At 34.4% G+C, this 26,293-nt stretch overlaps 1 protein-coding gene across 3 annotated transcripts; it reads left to right on the top strand.

Moving 5' to 3' along the window:
- The first annotated feature begins 287 nt into the window (after nucleotides 1-287).
- Nucleotides 288-26,293, top strand: LOC120633650 (palmitoyltransferase ZDHHC15B-like). 3 transcript variants are annotated; one of them, XM_039903943.1, is made up of 8 exons: nucleotides 288-512; nucleotides 586-707; nucleotides 3,894-4,000; nucleotides 6,479-6,716; nucleotides 11,959-12,097; nucleotides 14,132-14,258; nucleotides 19,716-19,820; nucleotides 25,773-26,293. In XM_039903943.1, the coding sequence occupies exons 1-8, from the start codon at nucleotides 347-349 to the stop codon at nucleotides 25,912-25,914; spliced, it is 1,146 nt and encodes a 381-aa protein (XP_039759877.1). In that variant the 5' UTR covers nucleotides 288-346; the 3' UTR covers nucleotides 25,915-26,293. The 3 variants fall into 3 exon arrangements, with proteins under 3 accessions (XP_039759877.1, XP_039759876.1, XP_039759875.1); XM_039903941.1 differs by lacking the exon at nucleotides 25,773-26,293 and adding an exon at nucleotides 23,200-23,306 and having other exon boundaries at nucleotides 347-512; XM_039903942.1 differs by lacking the exon at nucleotides 19,716-19,820.

Genomic DNA, 26,293 nt, shown 5'->3' with positions numbered 1-26,293 from the left:
TTCTTTTGATTCCTTCTAAATAACATTTGTTATTTAGTAAATATATATACAATTGATATTTAATATATACATATGTATGGCTAATATGGCAATTAATGCTGCCTTTAAAAAAGGCATTTTTGATGTGGTAAATTATACATCTGTGGTATATCGTATACTTTTTTTTTCTGGTCAGTGCTTTATAGCCTGTGCTTCCAACAGCCAATTGTTTTATCTTTGGCTTATTTTCAGTCTGTGGTAAGAGGCGAGGTCTATGTTCTTAGTTCTGTTGTCTGCTGTACAGTCTGTGTTTTGTGGTTCAAGTGGAGTATGGATATTTTCATAATAAATTAACATTTAACATTAAATGGCTTCATCGATGCAAAATAATAGAGCCTCGCATCCGGGATATTGCGTATGTTGCAGAACTTGCAACATGTGGTGCTGGAGAGCCTTTAAATGGCTCCCAGTACTGTTAATAGTGGCTATTGTGACATGGTCATACTATGCCTACGTTATCCAGTTGTGCATTTGTAAGTTACTGAATCACCAGCTTAAGTTGATTGTGTATCAAGCTCATATCAATTAGAATATTCTTTTTTTCAGTTACCATTGAGAGTACAATTGAGCAAATTATATATCTCATACTTTATCACATACTCCTGATTATGTTTGCTTGGTCGTATTGGCGAACTATTTTCGCTGATATCAAACCAATTCCAGACAAGGTAAGATTGAACATTTAAATATGGTCCTATAACTTCTGTCGACTGCTTCTGTGTGTCTGAAATGCCTTTTATGACAATAAAATTTAGGTTAATTTTATGACACTATGGGTATACTATGCTAAATCAATGCACAAATTATTAAGAACTAGCGAGTTTCTTTCAGTTTTAATAAAACTTCATGGTAATGATCGTTAGCCCTTGACTGTGGTCTCATCTGACGCTAAGTGATGATTCAGTCTAAGATGGTAGAAGGCAGTTATATTAAACGTATATCCCAAATCGTTTCTTGCGCAGAAATGCTCAATTGCTTGGTGGTAAATCTATGTCAGTAAAGTGGTATTTAGCCACAACCAGAGGTTAGGTGTTTGAGATTGCTTTAGTAAATAAACACACAGATACATTTCAATTGTTTACATTGATTATGTGTTGTGTGTCCTACATCCTATCCTTCTAATAATATAAAAGTGAAAGTATGTGAGGATGTATGGATGTTTATTAATCTTTAACACAAAAACTACTCGACAGATTTAACTGATATTTAGAATGGAGATAGTTTATACCCTAGACTACTTTTTACCTGGTGAAAATCCACAGTTCTTGCACAATTTGTGAAAAACTTATTTTTATGTTCATGAGCTATAACTCTCTACTATTGTTAGCATACCTCATCGAAATTAGATTGATACTAGCTGCACCATGCAGTGTTCCATCAGAGAAAAAATCAATAATTTTTAGTGAAAAAAAATAAAGTGTACAGACTTATTCATCATAGAGCACAACTAGCCTATTATACAATTACTTTGCATATAAGGCTTTGCATAATATTAAAAAGGGAATGTAGTCAAAAAGACATATAAGTTGTAAGCCATATCGATATTAGAAAGTCTACAAGTATTGAATAAATTCTTGAACCCCATACTTCTGCTTGTGGCTCAGGTTTGCCTGGTTCCTGGTGTCACGTCGACCTATTGTGACGCTGCTGTCTTAATCACCCAGCAAGCATTGGTCGTCAACAAGAACAGCAACACTTTCCTTGCTAGAAGAAATTTAGCATCTTGTGGTTCTATTTATTATATACTTCTCCAAAAGAATGCTGCGATTATGCATATACAGCGGTGCCTCCGTAGCCTCTTTTCAGAGTCTGCATAGGTCTGTGGCCTGCAACCTTAGGTTGTACATAAGTGTTAAGCCCACATTCATAGGTTTTCTCTATTGAGAAACAAATGCCTCAAACGGGGCCCTTCCGTTGAATGGTTTTATTTGCACTCAAGATTGGTTTATTCCTGGGAGTTGTCTCCAGCAAATGATTGTATGGTAGTTGCAATAGGTTTGTAGGGTGAGGCGTGCCTGGCTTTTGGGTATTCACATATTGTCTGAAAATTGTGTGAGTAGAATCTACTTACAATGCTTTAAGGCACTTACTTTTAAAGTTATACTTTTGTTTTCTTAATGGCACCTTTATTGAGCTCTAGTTCTACCAGTCAGCTCTCGCGGTTTATGTATTGAGGTTAACTGTGAGAAGGTTCATTGTCACCTTCCAAGAGAGGAGAAGCCATAATAAAATAATATTAAACCAGCAATAATCACTCGGCAATATGAAATGAAGAGACGCCATGAAAAGTAAAAGGTCACATGTGTTGTGTTCTAAAGGAACCAAATATACTAGAAGTCCATATAGATTACTATAAGTCTACAATATATATATATAATATATATATATAATATATATATAATATATATATATATATATATGAATGCATTCCTGCAAGTGATTGGGTATATAAGACAGCACTATTACTTTATTTTCTAAGTTTCTTCTGTATTTGTGTTTAATTTATATAAAACTAGCTGTTGCCCGCGACTTCGTCTGCGTTTGATTTTGTTTTTGGATGTGGCATTCAATTTAAATGTAGTTCTAAAAAAATTTGAAGTATTCAGTATTGCTAAGCCAAATTAAATGAGGGGTTTGCTGCTGTCCGCTGAGGAGTTCTGTCCTCTATTTCCAACCACATTCATCAGATCTACACAAAGTTTGGGCAAAATTAAACACATATTATAACCTCTATAGTACAAAAATAATTATTTAAATCGGTTATAATTTGTCGGAGTTAAGGTGTAAAATCGTCAAACACTTTCACCTCCTCTCCAAAGGAACTGAGCTTAATGTCGGAATAAAAAGTATCCTATATTACTTCTAACACTTCCAAGAATATGTGTACAAAGTTTCATGTGGATCGATTAAGTAGTTTTTGCTTGAAAGCGTAACAAACAAACTTACATTGACATTTATAATATTAAGTAGGAATGTGTGTGCAATAAAGACTTCAAACAAACAACAAACAAACACTATACACTGGTTTGCCACATGCCATTTTCTTTGGCTTTGTAACCTCAGGTTTATTACAAATTCAAATTTAAAATTAAGTAGGCCTACTTTACAAGCACTTTTGAAAGGTCAAGTAAATCTGTTTGAAGTGGCTCTACCATCGATTCGGATAGCGTATTCTACCGACAAGAGCCGGTAAGAAACTCAGTAGTTACTCTTTTCCGACATCAACATTTACAATCATTTTTCTATCTTGCGGGAGCTGAGAGCGAAGCTGGCTGCTTCAAATCTACGTTGTCATTAAAAATTCATCAAATGTATAGTAACCTGGCTGTGTTAGATGTGTTTTTACACATTTTTTAAATGTATGCATTGGTAGGTCCGAAATTACCTTAGGAATCATGTTGTAAATGCGTATACTCAAAGTAGAGTTCTGCACCTTTCGCAGACGATATGCAGATATCACTAATTTATGTCCGTTTCTGGTAAGTCGATTGTTAATATCAGCTTCTTGTTTAGAAAGAGTAATATTTTGTCTCACTAAAATTATATTATTACAAATATATTGCGAAGCTACTGTAAGTATACTTATTTGTTTAAATTTTTCACGAAGCGATTCGAGGGATCCAAGTCGTCTACGTCTCTGATGTTAAGTTGAAGGATCACAATCTATTGTGACACCACCATCTGCATTTCCCAGCAACTTCCAGTTGCCGCCATTACATAACAATCTTAAAAACAGATGGACCAATTGCATTTGCATTTACAACATTATACAGTGGGTGTAACTGTAAAATACTTCTTATACTTATTTCTTATTAACTAATGATAAATCAAATTAAAGTATTATTTTGTTGCAGTATAAATTGCCTGAGGCAGAATTGGAAAAGTTGCTTAGTGCAGAAACAGAGGATGCACAAAGGACAATTTTAGAGAACTTTGCAAAAGATCTCCCCATAGTTACAAGGTATTAACTTTTTTGCTACTTAGCTACTTTAAAGCTTGAATATATAGACGGACGGTTTCTCGTAAATAATTACAATCTTTTAGCTTTTCCAAGGCCAATGAAAAGTTTCATAATAAACAAAAAGCATTCAAAATCCCTTTCCCCCTTCCCTTCTCATTGTGGGAAGGGACCCGTGCTCTATAGTGGGCCGGTAATGGATTGATGTGATGATGATGATGATGATACAAAATGTAAAAATAATTCTGACAGATTCACTGCATTTATTTTGTAAAAATGCAGTGAATCTGTATAATAAACAATATTGTTTATTATAACGATTGTTTTATTATAACATGTTAGTTTAATAATTATAACACTAAATTAAAAAGAAATACTAAAACCGATTAATTATATGATGTCCAAATGCCTCTTCAGGCATTCCCTCAATAATAAATAGGTATTTTTAGTAGTACAAGTCCATGATATATAAAAGCTATAATACATTAGCACTAACTCTCATCCATTTTTAAAAACTATCTACCGTCCAGATGGATAATCTTCAAAGAGTTATTTTTACTCGACGTAAGCTACCTCTATCTTAAAAGCTTATTAAGAGTATTGTTTAGATATATCGAGAGGATACTACTCTATTTAAGTATATTTATTGCTGGATGGTAGCCTGCAAAGTCTCATCTGAATGATTTGCCAACTTAGACAGCTTGGCGACTGGCTTCCCTGGAAGTGGGTGATCCCCAATATATATTGGAGATCACCCACCTCGTATAAGCAGTGGCTTGCACTGGGTGTCTTACCAGGGTATGCATACGGCAGTAAAATTGCATGGCTATTTGCCATTTCCTTCCTCCTCCTATAAGAGTTCCATCCATTTTAGGGTAGGCAGTGCTTTTGCACGTGTATGATGTGCGCGCCACTACAAGTATTTATGTTTATTATTAATAAAATTATCCATCAGTCATTTTAGTAAACACAACACAAACTTAGCTTACTTAGGGGCTAGACGGCGATGTGTGTATTGTCGTAGTATATTTATTTATTCTTCAGATATATATTATTGGAAAAAAAATCTTATTCTTCATCATCATCATAATCATCATCAGCCAGGCCTCCTCTCTCATAGGAGCATAGTCCCGTCATGCTGACATGTGACTATAACCAGGCCTGACGGCTTATAATGCTCTTTGTGTCACGGGTGGACGGACACCGCCAACTTCTTAAACTCACGCTGGTACCGAGAGTAAATATTTTAAGCGTTTCTTTATTTATACTGGTTAATTTTCTCAATCCTAGACTCAAAATAGCGATACGAAAATTCAGCGAATGTTTCTTTAAGATTGAAACCAAAAAAGAAATATTAGAAAATTTTGCTAAGTCTATACCAGTTTTAACCAGGTATGTGTTTTGTAGCTACAATTTAGAAAATATTAAGAGACTATTCTCATTGTAGAGGGGAACCAGTGCTCTGGAGTAGGCCGGTAAAAGGTTAACAGGATGATAATGATGATGATGGACTGTGTTATTGGAAAAAACACACACTACAGAGCTTGGGTCTTTTCTCAAAATGCTTAGGTAGGCTTAGGTAGTGCTTCACCACGCTGGCCAAATGCCGATTGGCGAACTTCGAGAATAATATGGGAAACTCTCAGGCATTCAGATTTCCTCACGATGTTTTCCTTCACTGTTAAAGCACGCACATATTTAATATTTAATTGATTAATCCTCAAACAATAAAAAGATTTGTGGCATGTTCGTATTCGTGATCAGAAATAGTTCACAAGTATTCTTAGAGATGGCACTGATTTATTTGTTAATGTTTGCTAATGTTTGATGTACCTATGAAATGTTGAAGATATATATATATGATGTAGATCATTACAATAGTTTTTATCCATTTGTGTAAAGGGAACGTCTAATAATAATTGAATTCTAAGCAAGTGATATTTAATTGCTTTAAACATAAAGTCAGAAAAAGCTAAAAGTGCGTGCTGCAAAGGACTGAACTCGACTTATGTCTAAATCTAGAATCTAATGAGAGCCTCAACTCCTTATTAGGATATAACCGCTTCATGTACCGCCATTCCTTAAGTCACGCTATTAACACCACCAATTACGTTAAGACCGCCACTCCGTATCTCTCTCTTATAACAGAAGATCCAAACTTGCTGGTGCTGGTGCTTAGATGGTAGCGGGCTACCTGTAAGGGTTATGGTAGTTATTTTAAAATTTAAAACCCATACTCCAAATCGGTTTTGTTTTGGGGAAAACCAAGGGGGGTTTTAGGGGCCAAATTGCCTCCCACAAGGTCAGACCAGAGAACATATAGAAATTATACATTACAATACAATATTTCTGTCTTTTAATAATTTATCATAAATTTATCATATTGCGTATATATAACAAATTGCCAAATCGCCGGAAACCAAGAACCTCCACGTTCGAGAAGTCAAAACGATGATGGTGATGAAGCGTTTTTGTTGTCAGGACAATGTCCGGGTCGGTGCGCTACTGCAACCGTTGTGTGCTAGTCAAACCTGACAGAGCCCACCACTGCAGTATCTGTGCTCGCTGTGTGCTCAAGATGGACCACCACTGCCCCTGGGTCAACAACTGTGTGTGCTTCCACAACTACAAGTTCTTCATGCTCTTCCTAGGCTACGCGCTGCTCTACTGTCTCTTCATCATGTCCACGTGCTTGCCTTACTTCATAAGATTCTGGAAGGTAGATTCATTATACTCTACTACTTCTTTTATTTTTGTGTTTTTTGTGTTCTTGCTTTGTCGTTCATTGCGTGCGAGAGAAAAGGAAGGATGACGGTGACTTATTTATATCGTACAGCTGTGACCCAGTTAATCTGTTCAATGTCTACTATTAATTGGTAAAAAAAGTAAACAAAAAAAAATTTAATGTTAAGAAGCATCCTATATCGAGTGTAAACCTCCATCAAATCTAATTGATAATTGAAGCATAATTTCATCAGCTGCTTCCTTTCTAAATGCAGAAATTAATGTTCTGTGGCTCGGATAGATTAAAAGGCTATAGACGTTCGATGGAGTTTTCTCTGCCACGCAATGATCGTCAAAGTTTGTTTACATTCTATCACGCGTCTCACTGGCTTTGTTTGAGTAACTAATGACGATCCGACTTTTTCGTTATAACAAAATGCAATTTTATTAATTCTTCATTATTGTAGGTATATCTTGGGCGCAATATAACAACAAATACTAAAACGCAGAATTAAACAAAAATTTTAGGGGGTACCCATACAAGAAACGTGATATTTTCCTTGTTTTTGCTCGACTTTGGCAAGGTAAACGCTTCAAATATTCACAGATTATTCAATTAAAAAATAAATAAAAATAAAATTTCAGGGGGCTCCTATGCGACTGACATAATTTTTTGCCCTTTTTATAGATAATGGCACGGAAATCTTAGTGCCCAAGTCCGACTCGCACTTGGCCGGTTTTTTATTTTATATTTTTATAATATGCCTCATTAAAGCGTTATTTAACGCACATATGTTGCATATTTGAGACCCTTAGAGATAAAGAACTTTATTTTCCTCTATTATGTATTGGGATAGTTTTAGTTAATACTGATGGTATCTTACAGATTTATAAGGCATACCAGCATGCCCACTGCGATCGTATGATTGACTCCCGAATATTTTCTAAACAATGCATGGACATACAGAATGTAACTCTTCCTAACTCTCTTTATTCACGCTTAGAGAATTCGCATAAGGCGATTTTTTTCGTGCAGTTGACGACGCGTTAGTCACGACTAAAACGCGTTACAATCGCTTTAGTACCAAACTTAAAAACCTCGCAAGCGTCGATCACCAAAAGATTTTAACGTAAGAGTAAAATGAGCGTAATGCTCCTAATTATAAAGTGGTATTTTGCGTACGCTGTATGAACCAACTCTAACTTTAAAATAAGTAGCATTAGGTTTATTGTACTTTGACGTTATTGTATTTTGGTACAGTACTCTGTTGTTCACAAATATCAAAACTAAACAAAAATTACAAGTCCAAAAACATTGCTTGGTTCTTACTGCCGCCAAGTTTTCCGATCTGAAGGGCGTGATTGCAGATATAATTGCAGGCGCATAAGGGTTATAACTTACGCATCAGGTGGATGGTCTCAGGGCGCCACGTAGCAGGACGTGTTTATTACATGAATTGTATAAATTTAAAGATGTTAAGAAAATGACACTCTATAGCCAATTAATATTTGAAAATTTTATGTATGTTCACAAAAATATATCAAAATTTAAAAGAAAATCTGACTGCAATAATTTGAACGTTAGAAGCAAAAATAAACTTGCAGTGCAGTACACTAGACTACACAAAATAAGCAATTCATTTAAAGGAAATTGTATACAATTTTACAATAAATTACCGGTTGATATCTTGGGGATGTCACTAAAGAAGTTCAAAGTTTGTATTAAGCGAAAGCTTATAGAAAAGTCCTATTATAGTATAAAGGATTACGTAAACGATAAAAAAGCTTGGGTGTAAACAATTGCTCTAACCAGGTTGCTTCTTAAATATTTTCTAATGACAATGTGAGATGGTGATAACAAAAAGAACACCCGGCTAAGTTTGTTGTGGGCTTCTTCTTAGACCAGGGCGCGATTGGAACCCTCGTAGCTTTAGTTTTAAGTTTACGATTGTAGTTATCGCCATCACTACTCACTGCTATGTACACATTTTGTTTATAATAACGCATCAAACGTGCCATCTATGTGCCTATTTGAATAAAGAAATATTTGACTTGACTTGACTTGACTTGACATGCCCCTCAAAATTTTGCTCTGTTTAGAGGAGATGGTTTACCAGTTAAAATCAGATGGGCCATCAGTTTGGTCTCTAAATATTACTGAAATCGTTATTGTGGAAAGGACATCCCTAATTTTAGATTCAGTTTAGAGATTTGTGTACATCAGCATCGGTGCCAAAAACCTATGATGCTTCCGAGTTTTGCAGTCCAGTTTTTAGGGGTATTTAAAGTTTACCGTTTATAGCAGAATGCAGCGTCGTTGACGCGCGGAAATGTCGCCATGTGCAAAGGCGCTTAGACATCATTTAATATAACTATAATAAATATATAGTATCACTAGGTCTATGATCGCGGTAGATTGTTTAGATTCCCGTTGGTCAAAGTACGAAAGTACAGGATCCAAGTCTGCTATTACAATTGTTGTATGTCAGTGGTCGATAAATGACAAAAAATACTAATTGAACACAAAAAAAAATCAAGAATATCGAACCATTTGACAATGCATAAAATTTCCGTGAGTACCCACACTAAGTAAAACTAATTATACGTCATAATCCTAGTTGCGTTTTCTTTTCGCTCGGTTAACGTATGTATTTTCGAAATTAACTATTAAAACGAATGCGTGCATTGCCCGTTTAAATATTTGTTTCACATGAAATTTTAATGATAAAAAAGTTTTTGAGTTATACTTCTTTTGACGCGTCAGGGAAAAATGGTGAGAGTAATTTTTTACGATGCGCGCGCACACCGTCGAAAAAAACCGACACCATGAAGTTAGCTATAGTCAACATTTTAGTTTTTCTAAAAAAGGTGTGACAGTTGACTTTCTATAATTCAAACAATACCTTTTTCTATTGATATAATTTTTGAAAACATTTTTTATCTTGTTACGCAAAAGAAATATAACTTCTAACGCGTGTACGTAAGTACACACACGTTTTTTTTATTTTTTTTATTAGTACCTTTTGTCTTTGATTGACCACTGAGACACAATTGCATTAGCAGACTCGGACAGTATTCTTATGTAATATGCATTCACATTTTATTCATTTTTCATTGCTTGGTAAATAAATCGCAGTAGTATTGAAACAAAAAAAATCCACATTGTTTGAATTATAGACTGGGAGTTATCGCAGTGGGAATGCCTTTTGACAAGCCAACATGCAATTTATTTTTTTCATTATTTAAACAGTGTGGAAAAAATAAGCTGTTCGAAATTATTCCGACATAGGACAGTGGCCCAGATCTTACCAGGAAGAGTATAAAGTCAATGAATGTATAAAGTCCTTTATTGCTCACCAGGAAGAGTATAAAGTCAATGAATGTATAAAGTCCTTTATTGCTCAAGTGATTCGTTCAGTAAATGTTTAAAAATAGTATTTTTAAACCACTTCCTCTTACATACGTATTACATACCAATCGAGTTTGGGCTCATTGAATCGGATTATTATCCATGCTATTTTACTCTTATGCATTAAATTTAATTAAAAAGAGTGTTTTTGTGGTCCACTGGCCAGCCGGCAAAGATTAACCCCGTTACTTACGTTTCTTCTTTCTTTTCTCTTTCTCTCGTTATAAATTACAATAGTAGCCAATTAAGAGTTGTTATAACTTACATTTGGGATAGTTATCAGACCTGCAATTAATAGTAGAATCTTCCTATAATAGATCATGCTGAGTTATTCCTAAGCCTTTCATTTGAAATGAGAAGCCTAGATTTAGTGGTCCGCTGGCCAGACGGACTCTATAACGTGCCACCCGGGTTACGCTTTGTTTCTTTCATTACAGCAAGAATAGTGATTTTTGGTTCTTGATGGTTATAAGTTATAATAGTAACCAACTAAGAGTTACAATAATTTGCACTTGGCATATAAACCTTAGTAACAAGCAGCAATTAATAGTCGAATCTTCCTATAATAGTCCATGCTGAGTTACTCTTAAGCCTTGCATTCGGAATGAGAAGACTGATTTCGAGGTCCGCTGGCCTGACCAGACGGACTGTTTTACTCTCGATGGTTATAATAGTGTCCAAGTAAGAGTTTAAATAGCCACCATTAAAGTTCATTATTTATCCGACCCTAGTTACAAACCGCAATGAGTAGAACCCGTCGGGTCGTTTCGAATAAACCCAAGTATGTTGGAAAGGTATGCAATAATACAACTAACGAAGTGAGTTCAAGCGCATTTGATAATATTATAAAAGCTCTTGGCATGCCCGTTTCTAAACGATTTTTTCCTTAACCGTTTTACGGTGTAATAACATATAACAAGTTAAAACGCACGTTAATTGTTTAAAACTCACAAAAAAAGTAAGAGGTGCGCGTGTTTGAACTCCATCCCACTCAAAGTCAAGCCAAGTTCTAAGAACGAGGACGTCACCTCTTGCAATATTAACACATTTATTTTTTAAATTTTGAAAATCTCACTATTTATATTCTGCCTCACAGTAGTTATCCGTAAACCCATTATACATTTGATGTAAACACAGCTGACATAATGGTTGTCATCGCGTATTTTTATTATAAGTCCTTGTAATATTAATCCTAGGAACGTGAGTTTATCATGATCAACAATACTGCAATCCCTATAGTACCTTTTCTGACTAGTCTTTTATACAACTGTATCATCAACATCTTCATCACTAAGAATCAATGCATTTCTGATTAGTTCTACATACTATTAAATTAGTTTTCCAAAGCTTTATGTATCTCACAAAAGTAAAGATATCCTCTAATTAGAGCGAGTAGTAGTAGACAAATTGTGAGTGTTTATGTACTGTCTCTGAGAGTTATTTGTGAAACCGAAAACCTAAAAGTTTTTGAGTAAACCACTGCCATAGTTTATACTGAAGGAAATCAGATAGAGCCCTAACATCACATGCAAAATTGAAATCATGTGACTCCTGTCACTTTGTTAGGTATGCGTCGCGTAGCGTAGGTACTATGCGCGTGTCGGTCTTTTATCTCCAATAGGGTTCTCATAAGTAAACACTCAGAATGTTTTGAATTGATTTGTATAGAAAAATAAATATGCTTCTTTGATATCATATTTTTACAGGGTGATTCCTTATGAAGTACACTTATGCAACTTTCAACATTATTTCGTAATTAGGTTACACGTTCTATATTATTATGTATTAAAATTGTCTGTTTTAAAGAAATATTTTTGTTGGTGTACAGGGTGACTTTGGACCATCGGGTAGCGCCGGGCGCTACCACATAGTGTTCGCGTTCTTCGTGGCACTAATGTTCGCGATCTCGCTTGGCTCCCTCTTCGGATACCATTGTTACCTCGTCGCACATAACAGAACAACTTTGGGTATGGTGGTCTTAATTTGTACTCCTTACTTGTTCCTGACCGCGTTTAGGATTTTTTTTAAATCCGTTTGTTTTCTTGCGAAAAAAGTAACCTATGTTACTCCCCGAAAATCAAGTCCATTAGTTGCTAAGTTAGGGCGTGAAGTATGGACAAACAAAAAAACAAACTCACTTTCGCATTTATGATAGTAGTATGAATATACATAGTTGAGGTAACTGCACAGCTGACGAATTTCCTAAAGCAGGCCGCTCCGCTTTCATCCCTCACAAGTAGAAAAAAATATTGTTAAACTGTAAAATAATTTTGTTAAGAAAGAAAGAGCTCTGCTGAGGTTTTTGTCACTTTCTCCTCGCAGCATCTGCCTTCCGACTCGGTGGTAGAGTCACTTCAAACAGACTGACTCGAGGCCGATAAAGTAGGCCTACTCTTTCATAAATGAATTTTTAATTTGAATCCATTTTATTATAACGAAAACTCCAAGAAATTACTAGTTTTTCTTTCACTACAAACAGAGTCTACGATCGTAGCGGTTTAACCTGTTAGGGGTAAAGCAGGTAAACCCATATCCGTTATCGGTGTCTACGCGGCATCATGCCAGAACGCAAAATCGCCATGGCAAAAGCAGGACTTCCACTAGGACAGACAAGAACGTTTAGAAAGCAAAAAATTCTAAATTGTTCTTGCCCCGGAGATTTAACACGAGACCTTACATAGAAGAGGTCTCGTGTTAAATCATAAAAGAGACCTACATCAAAATCAATGATTAAGTATTTATTAAAACTTTTTGCAATGTTATTTTCTTACCAAACTACAGTCATTGGACATATTAGTTGAGTAAAACCGTAAAGAGAATGTAAAGTGACTGCAATTACTATCAATATAAATGATAATTTAGGTATTTTGGGTTCCGAATCTTGTTAGGATTATCAGATTTGAACTAGGAAGGTATTAATTTAGGACTGCAGATCTTTGAAACCGCAAAAAACTTCGTTTTCGGTCATTAATTAAGCCTGATATTGCAATCGTTCCGTTAAGGTTTCTGTAAAAGTGCAAAACCGTAAGAATTATATTCCGCTCATTAGCAAAAATAAACCGGTAACCCTATAATCCCAACTCTTTTTGTGACATATCACTTGGAGAAATCAGCAGTCATATTTTAGATCACTTGTTTGGCACTATTAATTAATACACGCACGTTTATTAAACGTTTCGTAATCGTTTGCTTAACTATCGGTTACCAATCTATCGGTTTCTTAAATATCGTTCAATCAATTAACCGGTTAAGCGCAGAAAAATATTTTACCGATTCTGAGCCCAGCTCAAAAGAGGTGTATAAGGTTCGCACCCATACTTTTTTTGGTTTATTAATCTTGAAATATCTTGAAATCAATTAACCGGTAAAACGATAAACAATATTTCAATGATTCCGGGCCCACCCCAGATCGCTTGCAATTTGCCTCAACCTCGAGTTGAGTAGAATCAACAGCTATAATGCAAGTTTGTTTTTCAGATATGCTGGTAATATATCGCCGGGAGGGCAGCCCGACCGGTCAGATTATAAACAATATGATTAGAACCATGTTCAGTGGTAAATGCGGTCACTTTACCAAATTGTAGAGTTGATGTTTTAGGGTCGTACTTTTTCGTAGATTAAAAGTAGGCATAGTTGTTGTAGGTATACTTCTGGTATATAGTTTATACTTGTTAATTCTTCCTACTTTCATAGTTTTTGTAATGAACCATTTCAAGCAAGCTTGCAGAACGATACCCTGATGTTATGTGGTTACCACTACCAGCGGCGTGCACTTCATACATGCACAAGAGCACTGCCTACCCTTAAACTGATATATAACTCGTATAGGAGATGGATTTTTGCGATGTATGTAATTTTCCTGTTTTATGCATATCCTGGTAAGAAATCCAGTGCACGTCACTGACCAGAAAACCGCGTGAAATAAATTTAATGGATATATAAGTACTGTGATGAACTACATTCTCGTCCACAAACAAAACTCCTACATTTTGACTTTACAGAAGCGTTCCGAGCGCCGATGTTTCGCGGCGGCGCAGACAAGAATGGCTTTTCCATGGGCGCCTTCAGCAACTTCAAGGAAGTTTTTGGCGTCAGTCCCAACCTGTGGATAGTGCCAGTGTTCACCAGGTAAATGATAACTATTACTTTTTAACCTCGAACTGACTTGGGAAACGTAAAATCTCTATTAATAACCCACCTATAAAAAGTAATAGTAAATTTATGAAATAAATGGCCAAAAGTGACATGATTTTTTGCAATCTAGTAGTTCATCAACTAGTTCGGTATCCCTCCGGTGGGGTTTTTCATCATCGTAAGCCTTTAATATCCCACAGATCTCTTTTAATATGCGAATGAGATATAAAGCTTACCCACCTCGTAGCTCCAATGCAAGATAGAGGGCTTTTGTTACTTTTTGAGACTATTAGTTTATGATTGTTATCAGATATGAATAATTATTATCAAAAGTAAATGAAAGTCCAACTGATGCGTTTCCTGTGAGCCTCTTCGGAATAGAATAAGTATTTGGAACCTATTGTTGAGTCGTACTGGTTGAGGAACTGATTGACATACTGACTGACTGGTTGACTGATCTATCAACATACAGGTATACACTTAACGGATTAGGCTGAAGCATACATACATGCGTAGGCTTCTACTAAGAAATAATTTTTTAAATAAATTTTATTATTATTAAATATTTTATATTTAAGGCGACAAAACGAATTATTCCTGTCTGTCCCCCTGCTCTGTCTCCTCATGGAGTCGAATTGGAATAAAAAGTGCGGTTTGTCCCCCTGCTCGCGACAAGGTGACAGATAAAACTGGTTTGAATATGATATGATATGATATTTGTATATGCTGGCTTAATGTGCTCTTAGAGACTATTAGGGAAAGTAAATTCCAAGCCAGAACCTTACAAATCATACACACACCGACTTTAAGCCGTTTATTTATAATTTTTACTATTTATATGTTTACTGTTACTTATATTATGTGTAATATATTGTTGCTAGATACTATTATCGTTTGAATTATTTGCTGTCTAAGGTTCTTCGGCTAAACAAAAGCTCGGACTGTGGTTCTAGCTTTGATACGGATATTTCTACGAAAAAGACTGTTGAAAAAAAAAATTTAACAGTTACCACATTTTTTTATTAATCGACTAAAAAACATCGATTCGTCGCCGAATACACTAAGGTGACATATATTAAGTAACTTAATACATGTATTAAGTTGTCAAGTACGAAAAAATAACTGACTTAGTTTTAAGTAAGTGTTTACAATATTTTGATTAGTCCGACCAAGATTGGAACTCAATGTTAAAATTGGTATTCAGTGATATTTTGGATGAAGTAAACAACTTAATAGTTGGAGAAGCGACGACACCTACCTAAAGTACTGTGTAATTTCAATTGTATTACAAATTCGCCCCGCCTAACTCATGCATTTGTTGACTAAGTAATTTATGTCCAAAAGCGAACAGCGATTAGTCAGTCCCACTATTTCTGAATTTTAACGTGCAATTACTTTTATGCATTATGTTACTTTACAACAATCTAGTAAATTGACTACTTAATACGTGTATATCGAGCTTAAGACAAAGTAACTGTAATTTCCATATTACCAATTTAAAAAAAAAACATTCTTTCGAGCGTTTCATCGAATCCAGTTTCTGAAAATATTGCTCATTGCCCTGCGCGCTTCGTATGACATAATATCTTACACATAATGGGTGTCTAGGGGTGTTCATATTCTATGGGTGTCATTTCATTGTCCATGTTGTGTTTTAGAATGTTATTAAAATATATGTGTACATTGTTTATAATTTAGATGTTAGTTTAATATTAAAATTTTAGGCATAAATTTCTTCGTGTTATATTTCTTATGATTTTCTAATGTAAGGATTTTTGAACGTTTGCGATTTTACGAGATGCAAGAATTGTGCCTCTCGGTATTAAAAAAATAATACAAATAACAAATAACGCATTTACGCATGTGATATTTCACACGCATGTGTGTGTGTTAAACGGACTTTGGGCGTGTATGATCATAGACATTTGTGTGTTAACATGTGCATGTACAAATGTATGAAAAAAGAAGTGAATGACATATCTTAACCGACTCGATTTTGTAGATTTAGATCATGGATTTGAGGATGCAAACGCAATACTAACTAGGCATGTCTGATGATACAGAAACTGTTATTATATATTAAAAGTGGTGTATTTAGTTTTTATCTAGGCTCCTCAGAAAATGTTATATCTATTTTAACTCTGTCATAAGTTATTGGTGCATATATTTAGGTCATTTAAACTTAATTGATAAGACTGGTGTTGTTTAAATCAAACTAGCAATATTATTGCATATAACGGTGAACTAATTATCTAATGTAGCATAAGTGGCATCCAATGCCGATAAGAACTTCACCTAAGATGGTAATGAATAATGGCACAGACTACAACCAGCGATTTTGGGGAATCCCCGACCTAACTATTGAGGCATTAACTATCAGAATTTGGTACTTCTTGAGATAAAAAAGTGTTCGTAAAAAAATATCACATAAACGTGATTATTTGTAGACAAAAAATAAAATGTTAATGTTGATGCTCTACCAATAATGTCTACGTCAAGCCACTTTTAGCTTAACTTGCTAGAACATTGTTTTTGTACAAGTTAAACCTTAACAACACCTAGGTTATTCTAACGCTTCACAAAGCTATTTTTACTTTTTACCCGGCTCTAAGAACTAATCCAATTAAAACAATCGCACGGTTAACATTTTAGGTCACCGCCATAAATAAATTGCATTTGCAGTTGAAAGATATTCTCATTCATTCATTCACTCATTTTATATTCATTAGATACAACGCGGAGGCTGAATAATCATTGTAATGTGTAGTTCATAATAGTCGGTATGACATAATCAACGCCTTTCGATCCGGTTATGAAGAGTCTATAAGATCTATGTAGTGGGCGATGTACGTACTTACTTGTTAAGAATTGTAATAAAAAACACATTTATGGGTACAGAGGGACGAATGTGTAGATAATCGCATTTATTTGACAGCTTATAGTTTAAAATGTGTAACAGCTGAGGACATTGGGTCAAAAAACTTGACGCAAAGCGCAGAAGGGAATTGAAGCGCATCGAAGCAACAATATTTTTAAAAGTGCTATGAGAATATTCACTTAATTTATCCATATTATAATGCTTATGAGGATGGAAAGAGGGGACGAGGACATCGGAGACTGGCTTTTGTGGGACAAATAAAACGAAAGGTTGGAGTGACTTAAAGAGGTAAAAGAGAGGACCATGGATAGAGAAGGTTGGAAAAGGCATCGACAAGAAATTAGCTCTTAAGTTTAAGAAGATAATGCTTATATTGGCTGCCATGCTTATTTCTTCCGCCAAAAAGGCTGTGTTCCGGTCTGAAAAGCGTTCTTGCTGGTGTAATAGATGCATTTGGGGCTTAACACCTAAGCCTTAGGTTGACGGGCACACAGCGGCATTTTGCAGGAAGTGTTCCTTGCATGCCCTGCGAAGTGTGGAAAACTCCTAGTATCTTTTATCTTTGTTATCTCAGTTAATTTGAAGCAATGTGTTGTGCCATTGACATAGTATGCTACGTTAAATCATATATTGTCGCTTCGATGCACTTCGTTTCTGTCAATTCAAATTGACTCTAAGGAACAAACCTAGAGTTTATCTCTGTCAAGCTAGTGTATTTTGCACGAACAGTTAAATAGAGTTGCGTATAGTTTGTACTATTTAAGACACATTCATTCTATTAGCAACTCTATTTGAATTATATAAGGTTGATATTAGGTTCTACGTGTGAGAAGTGCTCGGTTATGCTGTCTTTTGCAATTGAATCTGCTCGGAGTTGAGTGATTTTTTAAACTAACCAAACTTCTAGTGCAAGAAAGAGCGTTTTTGTTAACTAATCTCCTTTCTGCTATTCTAAAGAGTTTGCCCTGTAAAAGTGTTTTTGTAATTAATAAGTCATAGTTCTGGTAATTTATCATGGCATAATGATGCCTTATCATTATTTCACGGCACCACAATCATGAATCACGCTATAAACAAACATTTACATAATTTGTATCCAGCTAGGATATTATAATTATTAGACACTATTAAAATAGTTCTTACTGTATTATCGTATATATATATATATTTTGTTTATATGTTTACCAGCTTTCTTTAAGATATAGTTAAAAAAAAGTGGTGCGGAATATTAATAGGATGAATAATTATAGGATGAATTACGTGCAATCGAAAATATGTTTCTAATTTTGCTTAAGTGCAGCTTCGATAATTATAACAATGAACAATAACATTTTTTGTTCCACTTCAGAGCACAGGAATTCTCTCTTATATTAGGAGAGAGGTACAAAGAGCTAAGACCTACTGGACTAGATTAACTTCTTTCCGAAAAAAAAAATATATCAACCGCTAAACTTTATTTAATTAGTTGTTTGCAATTTTTAAAACAATAGAGTGAAATCTTTGCCTTTAACATGGCAGGAAGAAGAGGATTAAAAAGACCAAAACCAACGAAAAATAACAGCTTTATTCCGCACTACTTAGCCTAGAGACTAACTTACGCAGAACCGCGTCGAAATAGCACGTGCCTACAAGTGCATTTCGATTTTAAAAAACGCCATATCTGAGCAAAAAAATCTTTTTCCGTTTGTCCGCGAGATCGTTTCAGCAACGCATAAACTGAACTTTTTTGTCTTGCTGAGTTCTACTCCTTTATCAAAGCAACCGAAGCGGTATTTGTAATTGCTACGCTTCGATTTGTTGACTGGTAGTTGAAGCGAAAATCAAATCATGTAATTGCTCTTTCGGAGTTTCGCTGGGTTCGTCTCTAGTCCAATGGCCAGCGCTACATTACCTAGGAATTTCGTCGCCACTGTTCCGCGGTGTAACGCCAATGTAATTTACTGATATCGGGTACCAAAGACGGAGAAGATCGTTTGTTTATCTGTTTTACGAACCGTCGCTGGAAACGTCCGATCTTTCCTTGGTGCATTGAGGTGACAGTAGTGGATCCAGCGCGGTGGTTTAAGGGCTTATTATACCCCAGAAGCATCTAAGAGTCCTCCCTGTAGAATCCTAGTTTAGCAGAATACAAACGTACCTTCATGAGACAATCGCAGAAGACAGGTTGAAATTTCTAGCTGTACTATGTATCTGGCATCTTAAAATATAAGTCATCGAAGAACTAGCAAAAAGTAATTCCAGCATACAGTGATAATTTTGCAAAAGCTTACCCACTACTAAATCAGGCCACTTCGTCCTGAGTGTTGATCCAGATTTTTGGATCCGCCACTATACCGAAAGTATCAGATCGACAATGACGCTTTATAGCTTATCAATGCGTCGCGTCGCATTCTACGGCTATTTTGATGGTTTACACGGAATTCTTGGTACTCATTAATTATTTATCTGCCACGGAATATTGAATGTGGCTAAATGATCGGGTGCGGATTCATGGTGACGTAAGTTCGGTGACGGAATTTAGTGGCAACGTAGTGCTGGCCTAAATGGTAATGAATTAACCGTGGTGTTGTCAGCGCGGGGGACGGATGCGATTTCCCCGTACGCCGCGAGCACCAGCTGCAGACGTTCATCGCGCCACCTGACCACAGCTACGACGCCATGGGCACAACACGCTCCAGGTCAGAGCAGGACGGCGATACACCCGCCACCCTCCTACCCACGCTAGCGCCCTCCTCCCGGCACATACCTTGAGATATATCTGGGGTTCTACTCGCGGTTTACCGTTATACCGGATTTTATAATACAGTTTATCTAGCGCATAGACCATCGATCAATAAACGCATAAACGAAGTTCATAGAAAAGGGATAATAAATGTAAGCAAACTTTGACATTATTTGCATAAGCAATAAATGGAAGTTAATATCTGTATCCTTTTCTCTAGCACGTCACTATCGTCAAAATTTGTTTACATTAATTGTTATCTCCTTTCGAAATACCTTTGTGTAGATAAAATATCAACGCGTCAAAAACGGTGCGAACATTTGACGCTTTGCAATACCTACATACGGAAATTGAGTCTTAACACTAAAGCATATGGTCGGTTTTTGTGAAATGGTTGTAGTGGCAATGTTAATTTTATTATGTATACCACTATAGCTGTAGATGTTTAATCTAGTATTAGTTGCTCAATTGCATAGAGCTTTTAGTCTCAAACTTTAAAAATTCTATTGATGCTATTTAGACATTTCCATACAAATATAAAGATTAGTTTTGGCCAATTAGCCAATATTCAATTTAGTAGTTTTCACATTTCGATGTTTTCACTCATGCACCTAGCGTGAAAATCCCGCATTTTCATTAACTACTTCAGTAGTACTGCACATTGCGTAACATTCCGCTACTAAGCCGTTATATTACACAGAGCTCCGAATAGCGTAGCGTAGCTGAATGTTACGCAATGTGCAGTACTACTGAAGTAGTTGCTGAGTGCGGATTGGTATACTTCAAACGCGTTTTGACAACTTTATGGATTACTCTCAGGCATGCAGATTTCGTCACGTTGTTTTCCTTCACCAAGAGTTCACACTTTAAAACAAGTGATATTATGTAATGCCTGCAGTGATATTTAGAGTCACAAATTATCACTTGATTATTTTGATGATCATTGCAACATTTTAATTACCTTACCTAATATAATAGTTACAGATATATCTACAGAATTTTACTACAGGTGGAAACCTAAATATACAAAATTATTTTATAGAATAGTATAAATTGATAGAAATATATATACCACAATAATATGTTAAAGGAATCGTAATTTCTTACAATTTAATTGGTGCGTTATTAATATTAAAAAAAATAATTTTCAATATTTGTTTAAAATAACGAATATATAACAACACAAAATATAAATGTTCAGTCATATTAAAATACATTAACTTTTTCTAAAACAAATGTTTTATTAAACAACAAAATTATTTAAGACTCCGATTTGCCTTTACTCACCGAACTTGCCTTTCTGTGCCAAATTGAACTTGTTGCGTCCAGTAAAATACTTAAATATATTTTGGATAATTTACAATATACTTAGTCAATATTTTTATGATAATATAATACTTTTTAAAATATTTTTATTGGACAATTTCACTTAGATATTTAAAGTTCTTAATTTTTTTTTAATGATAATATTCAATAAACTACTCGAATTTATTATTGTAATAACATTCAGTAGATAACTTTTAATATATTAGGATGTATTTTTTATCATAATTTATTGTGTAAAACCGGCTTTAACAGTGATGATTATTTTATTGTATCTAATCTAGGTTATTCTACATATAAATATAGTACGACTATTGTGCAGTATCGTCAGCAGGATGAATGTAACTATTTTATGAATACCCTGAAAATAAGTTGTATAAAAAAATCCACAATATTTATTTCAAACTTGAAGTACTTTTGACATTTATTTCATTTCTCCGATATCGCTCAAGTATGTGTGGGGTACGAGGATGACATTTTTGTAACTACAAATAATGAATTTATTTAAATTTACATTTCGAATCCATCGTTATAGTCAGATTGCTTGTTAAATGCATTTATTTTTGGAGCTATTATACAACACACAAGACTGATGAAGTTAGAATGAGTTCTGTTTGTATTTTGTATGTATTTTTGCACAATAAACTTGTTTTGTTGTTTATTTTTGGTTCTTTTATTTTTTTTTAACGTTTAAGCGTTATCTTGTTCACAAATGAGCGTAGCCAGGTCTTGGGCTACACGGGGAGTATAAAAAATGCAGTTTAATTCTTGTGCCAAATTTTTAAACGAAATTATTGCCTTCGCTCAAAATGCAAAAAATATGTAATTTGTATAAAAGCGTCGACGTAATAAATTGGATGTTTGCGGGTTTCTCGAAAATGTAAGTTCTTAAACACCATTTTTGGGTTGGATAGGAATTACCCCACTGGCTACGTCCATTACAACACAAACAATACAAACTCCGCACACGCAAGTTGGCACGCAAATGGATACAGTTTTTCTTTTTACTACATATCTGCGGTCTGTGTGATGTATAACACATTGATTTATTTTGCTCTTAGTTGGCTGCTTCGTTTTTAATTTCTTTACTTTAATTAATAAAACTTGTCAGGTTAACATTGTTCCATTTAAATAAAAATAAACCCTCAAATAGAGTCTCAATATAAGCATTAATGAAAATTATAGTATAATTAATTAAGGATGTCACAAAATTAATAAAAAAAAATATGTGTATGAATTCAATAAAAGATTGTGTATTATTATAACTTAAGCATTGCGTATTTTATAGTTTAAGGCTTTTTAAAATAAGTAATCAAATATAATAAGTATAGTAACAAATACTTCCAACGCTTTTGACAAGTACGAATTTAGTAAAGCTTCATGCCTTACTTTAGTTTGCAGGTAAAGGATAATTTTTCAATTTTTTTTATTTGAATTAGCTTTTTGGCACGATCAGCCGATTAAGAGCAAGCCGATTATTTGCGCAAAAGTCAACAAAAGTTTTTTTCCATACTTTTTTCTCATTCTCTCTCACTCTTCTATTTTTCTTTCATCTTTTAAATCTTATGGTGCTTCTCTTATTTAACACTTTTAAAACTGGCTGACGTACTAGATTAACAATTAAGGCACGCGCACGAAGCAGAATTTTGTTCATTGTCACGTATATTTGTATTTCTTTTGCACATTTACTCCTTTTTTTCTGAGAGCGAGAAAAAAATATAAGTAAGCGTGCAATAGAAATTAAAAAACTGATCGACGAGGATAATATTTCAATAGGGGAAGAAGGGTTAGGACCCCCAATCCCGATGTCTAGTTACGCTCCTGGAATTACTCTACTGTTTGTTTTATACGTGACAGTGAAGCGTCAGCCGTCTGAACGCACTCATGAGTATTTTATATTTACGGAAGCACCTTGAGTTTAGGTATATTTCTTTTCCAAATTTTATTCCTAATTATTACTTTACGCACAATGCAATAAAGTACAATTTCGAATGAGCTTTTTAATATTTTAGCGTGGAGATGGCACACGAGAGTGAGAGATGGAGACTTTGCCCCAGAAGGGGCCGGACCGTCCCGCAAATAGTATAAGGAAAAAAATCGTATTTCATATATAATAATTAATTAATTCTTCTATTCACAATATTTTTACAACAGTATATTTAAATAAAACCATAAAAACAAATAAACATGCTTTTCATTCATTGGCAAACATCCGAGAACCAAAATTTTTTCTCAATAAAGTCATTCACTTCTTTTGTCGTACTCGGTTGGGATTTGTTTTTTAAACATAAGAGTTGTGTCCTTTTGCATGCTAATTTTGTTTAGCATATGCGTTCATTAATTATAATACTCATAGCCGAGGCCTTAGAGCTACTTTAGTAATATAGCTAGCAAATTGTATTAGTTTTTCAGAAAAATTCAAGAGTTAACTCTGAGCTAAGCATTCGGTGCAATACTGTCACTTTTGTAAAGAAACAAGCAAAATTTAGAATGTTTATAATTTGTAATTTTTTTTATCCAATTTATGTTTACTTTAATTTATGTAATGTTGTTATCAGTTAATTTAATAAGTTTAATCATGCTCTGTCCTTTCTAGTTAAATAACTATAAATGAACTAATGATGTCACTTCATAAACTAATATATACGCATCTAAATGATAATGTGACTTAAGATAATATTATAACCATCTCGCCTAAATCGCGTAAGACAAGTGACATCATTAAATATATTAAGATATTTTGCAAATGCGGCAGTGTTTCTCCGAGGGCTAGAAAGTTATGATTTGGTAAAAAAAATTCTGTGATCGCTTTTATACATGAATTTAGAAAATCGTGGATTTTCACCTTGTTTTAATAATTCATAAAAGCAAAGTGATCATAAAAGTAGGTTTGCTTCGATTGAGGATAATTAGGCATTTGTGCCCGCACTGTAGTTAAGTAGATTAAAATAGCATTAGGTATAGCACATACGAGTATATAGATGAGATATAGACAATCATATCAAGTGAAAAGTTATTATTGTAGGTATCACGTAAAAAGTACGCTAACACATGCAGTGGTTTCATTATAAAATTGCATGCTACGCGTTCAATTTTAGTAGTTTTATGAGGGATACTAAAAACAAGATGTATGGAAAAGGAGCTTGCTCAATTGAGCTGTACACAATAGCACTGGTTTTCAGCCACTCTTTGTTCATCAACAAAGGACAAAAATCATTTATTCATTTTGATTTGTTTATTTCCCAATATCAGTGAACGTCAGTGCACTTTTTTCTTGAAACCTACTAGTACCATGACATAAATTATGCATTCCCTAAAACGCTTTATAACACTTCTGAAATTCGTTAAAATAATTAAATGAAACTCATTACCAAATTTATAAATAGATTTATAGTATAAAATTAATGTAGAATTTCATATAAACAATAAGTCGATTAATATCCATTTATTTGTACTGTACAAAACACTAGTTTCATTATAGATAAATTAGTACCATCTATTATTTAACCTAATCTATGTTGTAGGTACTCGGAATTAATGAATGTCGTTTATCGAATTTTAATAGTTATAAGTATATAATAGGTAGATATAGAAAAAAATATGGTTTCAGTGATTGGTTAAAAGTTTAGTTAGTTAGTTAAAGGTTAGTACTTTAAAAAAACACTTACACAGTTGTAATTATTTTAAGTCTTAAACATTCGATTAGCTCAGTTTGGGTTCTGCCAATCAAAGCAATGAAAAATTACTTCTAGTCATATTTTAATAATTTTTGGCTTTAGGGCCTTTGTACATGGTGCATTTTTTACGCGCCGACGACGCGCGTTTTGTCACTGTAGAGGGCGTTTTCGAGTATCAAAACACTTTAATGCCACGGTGAAATGGACCTTATTTCCATATTTACTTTCGACACTTCCAATGTTTACCCATACTCTATATTTTCTTCTTACCTATCTCATTGTGTGAACAATCCTTTTATTTATTTATACTTCGTTTTGAAAAAATAAAATGGAAATAAATAAGTGTGTTAATGTGATTTTTTAAATATTTTAGAAACATACTTTAAAAATAAGAAAAAATAAACCATACTTTCTACTTGGAATTCGTTAGAAGCGCTCTAACGTGCGTCGTCAGGGCGTAGAAAATACTTCGTGTGCATAGGCTTTAAAGGACACTATGTGATTGAAGTGCCCTGTTAGTGTGAAGTCGAACGCGTGAGTTTTTTTTTTATTTTGTCGTAGACTTAACGGTCAATATGATATACAAAATTTTAGAATGGATTTGTACTCTTTGTTTCAATAGATGAATTGAATACTGCTATATAAATGCAAATGATACAGACATTATCAATAACAATGGGGAAAATTGCTCTAAAGAAGTCATAGATAGAATGATTTTGTCATTGTACAGTTACTTCATCGTTTTACTTCGTTTTACAAATTGATATTCATTTGAGTCACATAAATATTTAATAGAATGAAAATAGTTATATTTTTGTTAACGCTTGGATATATATATTTAGTGCGTAGAAAGTAGTACATTTTCTTTAACTATTGTTAAGATTACCTAATTTACACTTGGAATGTAGCTGCGGTGACGGCATCATCTATCCCCTGCCAACACAAGACGAAGACACGGAATCCTTGCTCAGTTCGGAGCGATGGGACCGCTGGGGCGAACGTGCAAGGCCCTTCGACGAACGCGCAAGTTCCTCCTTCGACGAGCTATGAGTATACAAGGCTACTCGATGCAGGCATATGCTCAGTGATTATGTTCTCCTGGTATCATTGCATTTGAAAATATTTAACAGTTTATGTATAATTTACGCTACATGATAGATTTTATACCGTACGCATGTACGATGTTGTAATTTGTTAAGATTTTCTTAGTTTTATTATGCAATATTAAAGCAATTTTAGGAACGATTCTAAAAGCTCTTCTAATTTCTCTTATGATCTTATCATTACATAACAGAATAAAGAACAGGTAATCTATTTATTCAAACTTTTGTTACTATTCTGTTGTAAGCATTAGAAATTGTTGTTCTGTTACAATCCTTTCCTAAGTATCTCAGATTAAGTTTATTAACAAATATAATATCTATGATTA

The sequence above is a fragment of the Pararge aegeria genome, chromosome 22, assembly GCF_905163445.1.
Source record: "Pararge aegeria chromosome 22, ilParAegt1.1, whole genome shotgun sequence".
In the NCBI taxonomy this organism is placed as follows: domain Eukaryota; kingdom Metazoa; phylum Arthropoda; class Insecta; order Lepidoptera; family Nymphalidae; genus Pararge; species Pararge aegeria.
This window is presented reverse-complemented; position numbering and strand designations above follow the sequence as displayed.

Bases quoted from the DNA above. Each gene is read 5' to 3' on its own strand.
- LOC120633650 (XM_039903943.1), top strand. From the start codon at position 347: ATGGCTTCATCGATGCAAAATAATAGAGCCTCGCATCCGGGATATTGC. The intron at 708-3,893 runs GTAAGATTGAAC...ATTTTGTTGCAG, and splicing joins TCAAACCAATTCCAGACAAG to TATAAATTGCCTGAGGCAGA. The intron at 6,717-11,958 runs GTAGATTCATTA...GTTGGTGTACAG, and splicing joins ACTTCATAAGATTCTGGAAG to GGTGACTTTGGACCATCGGG.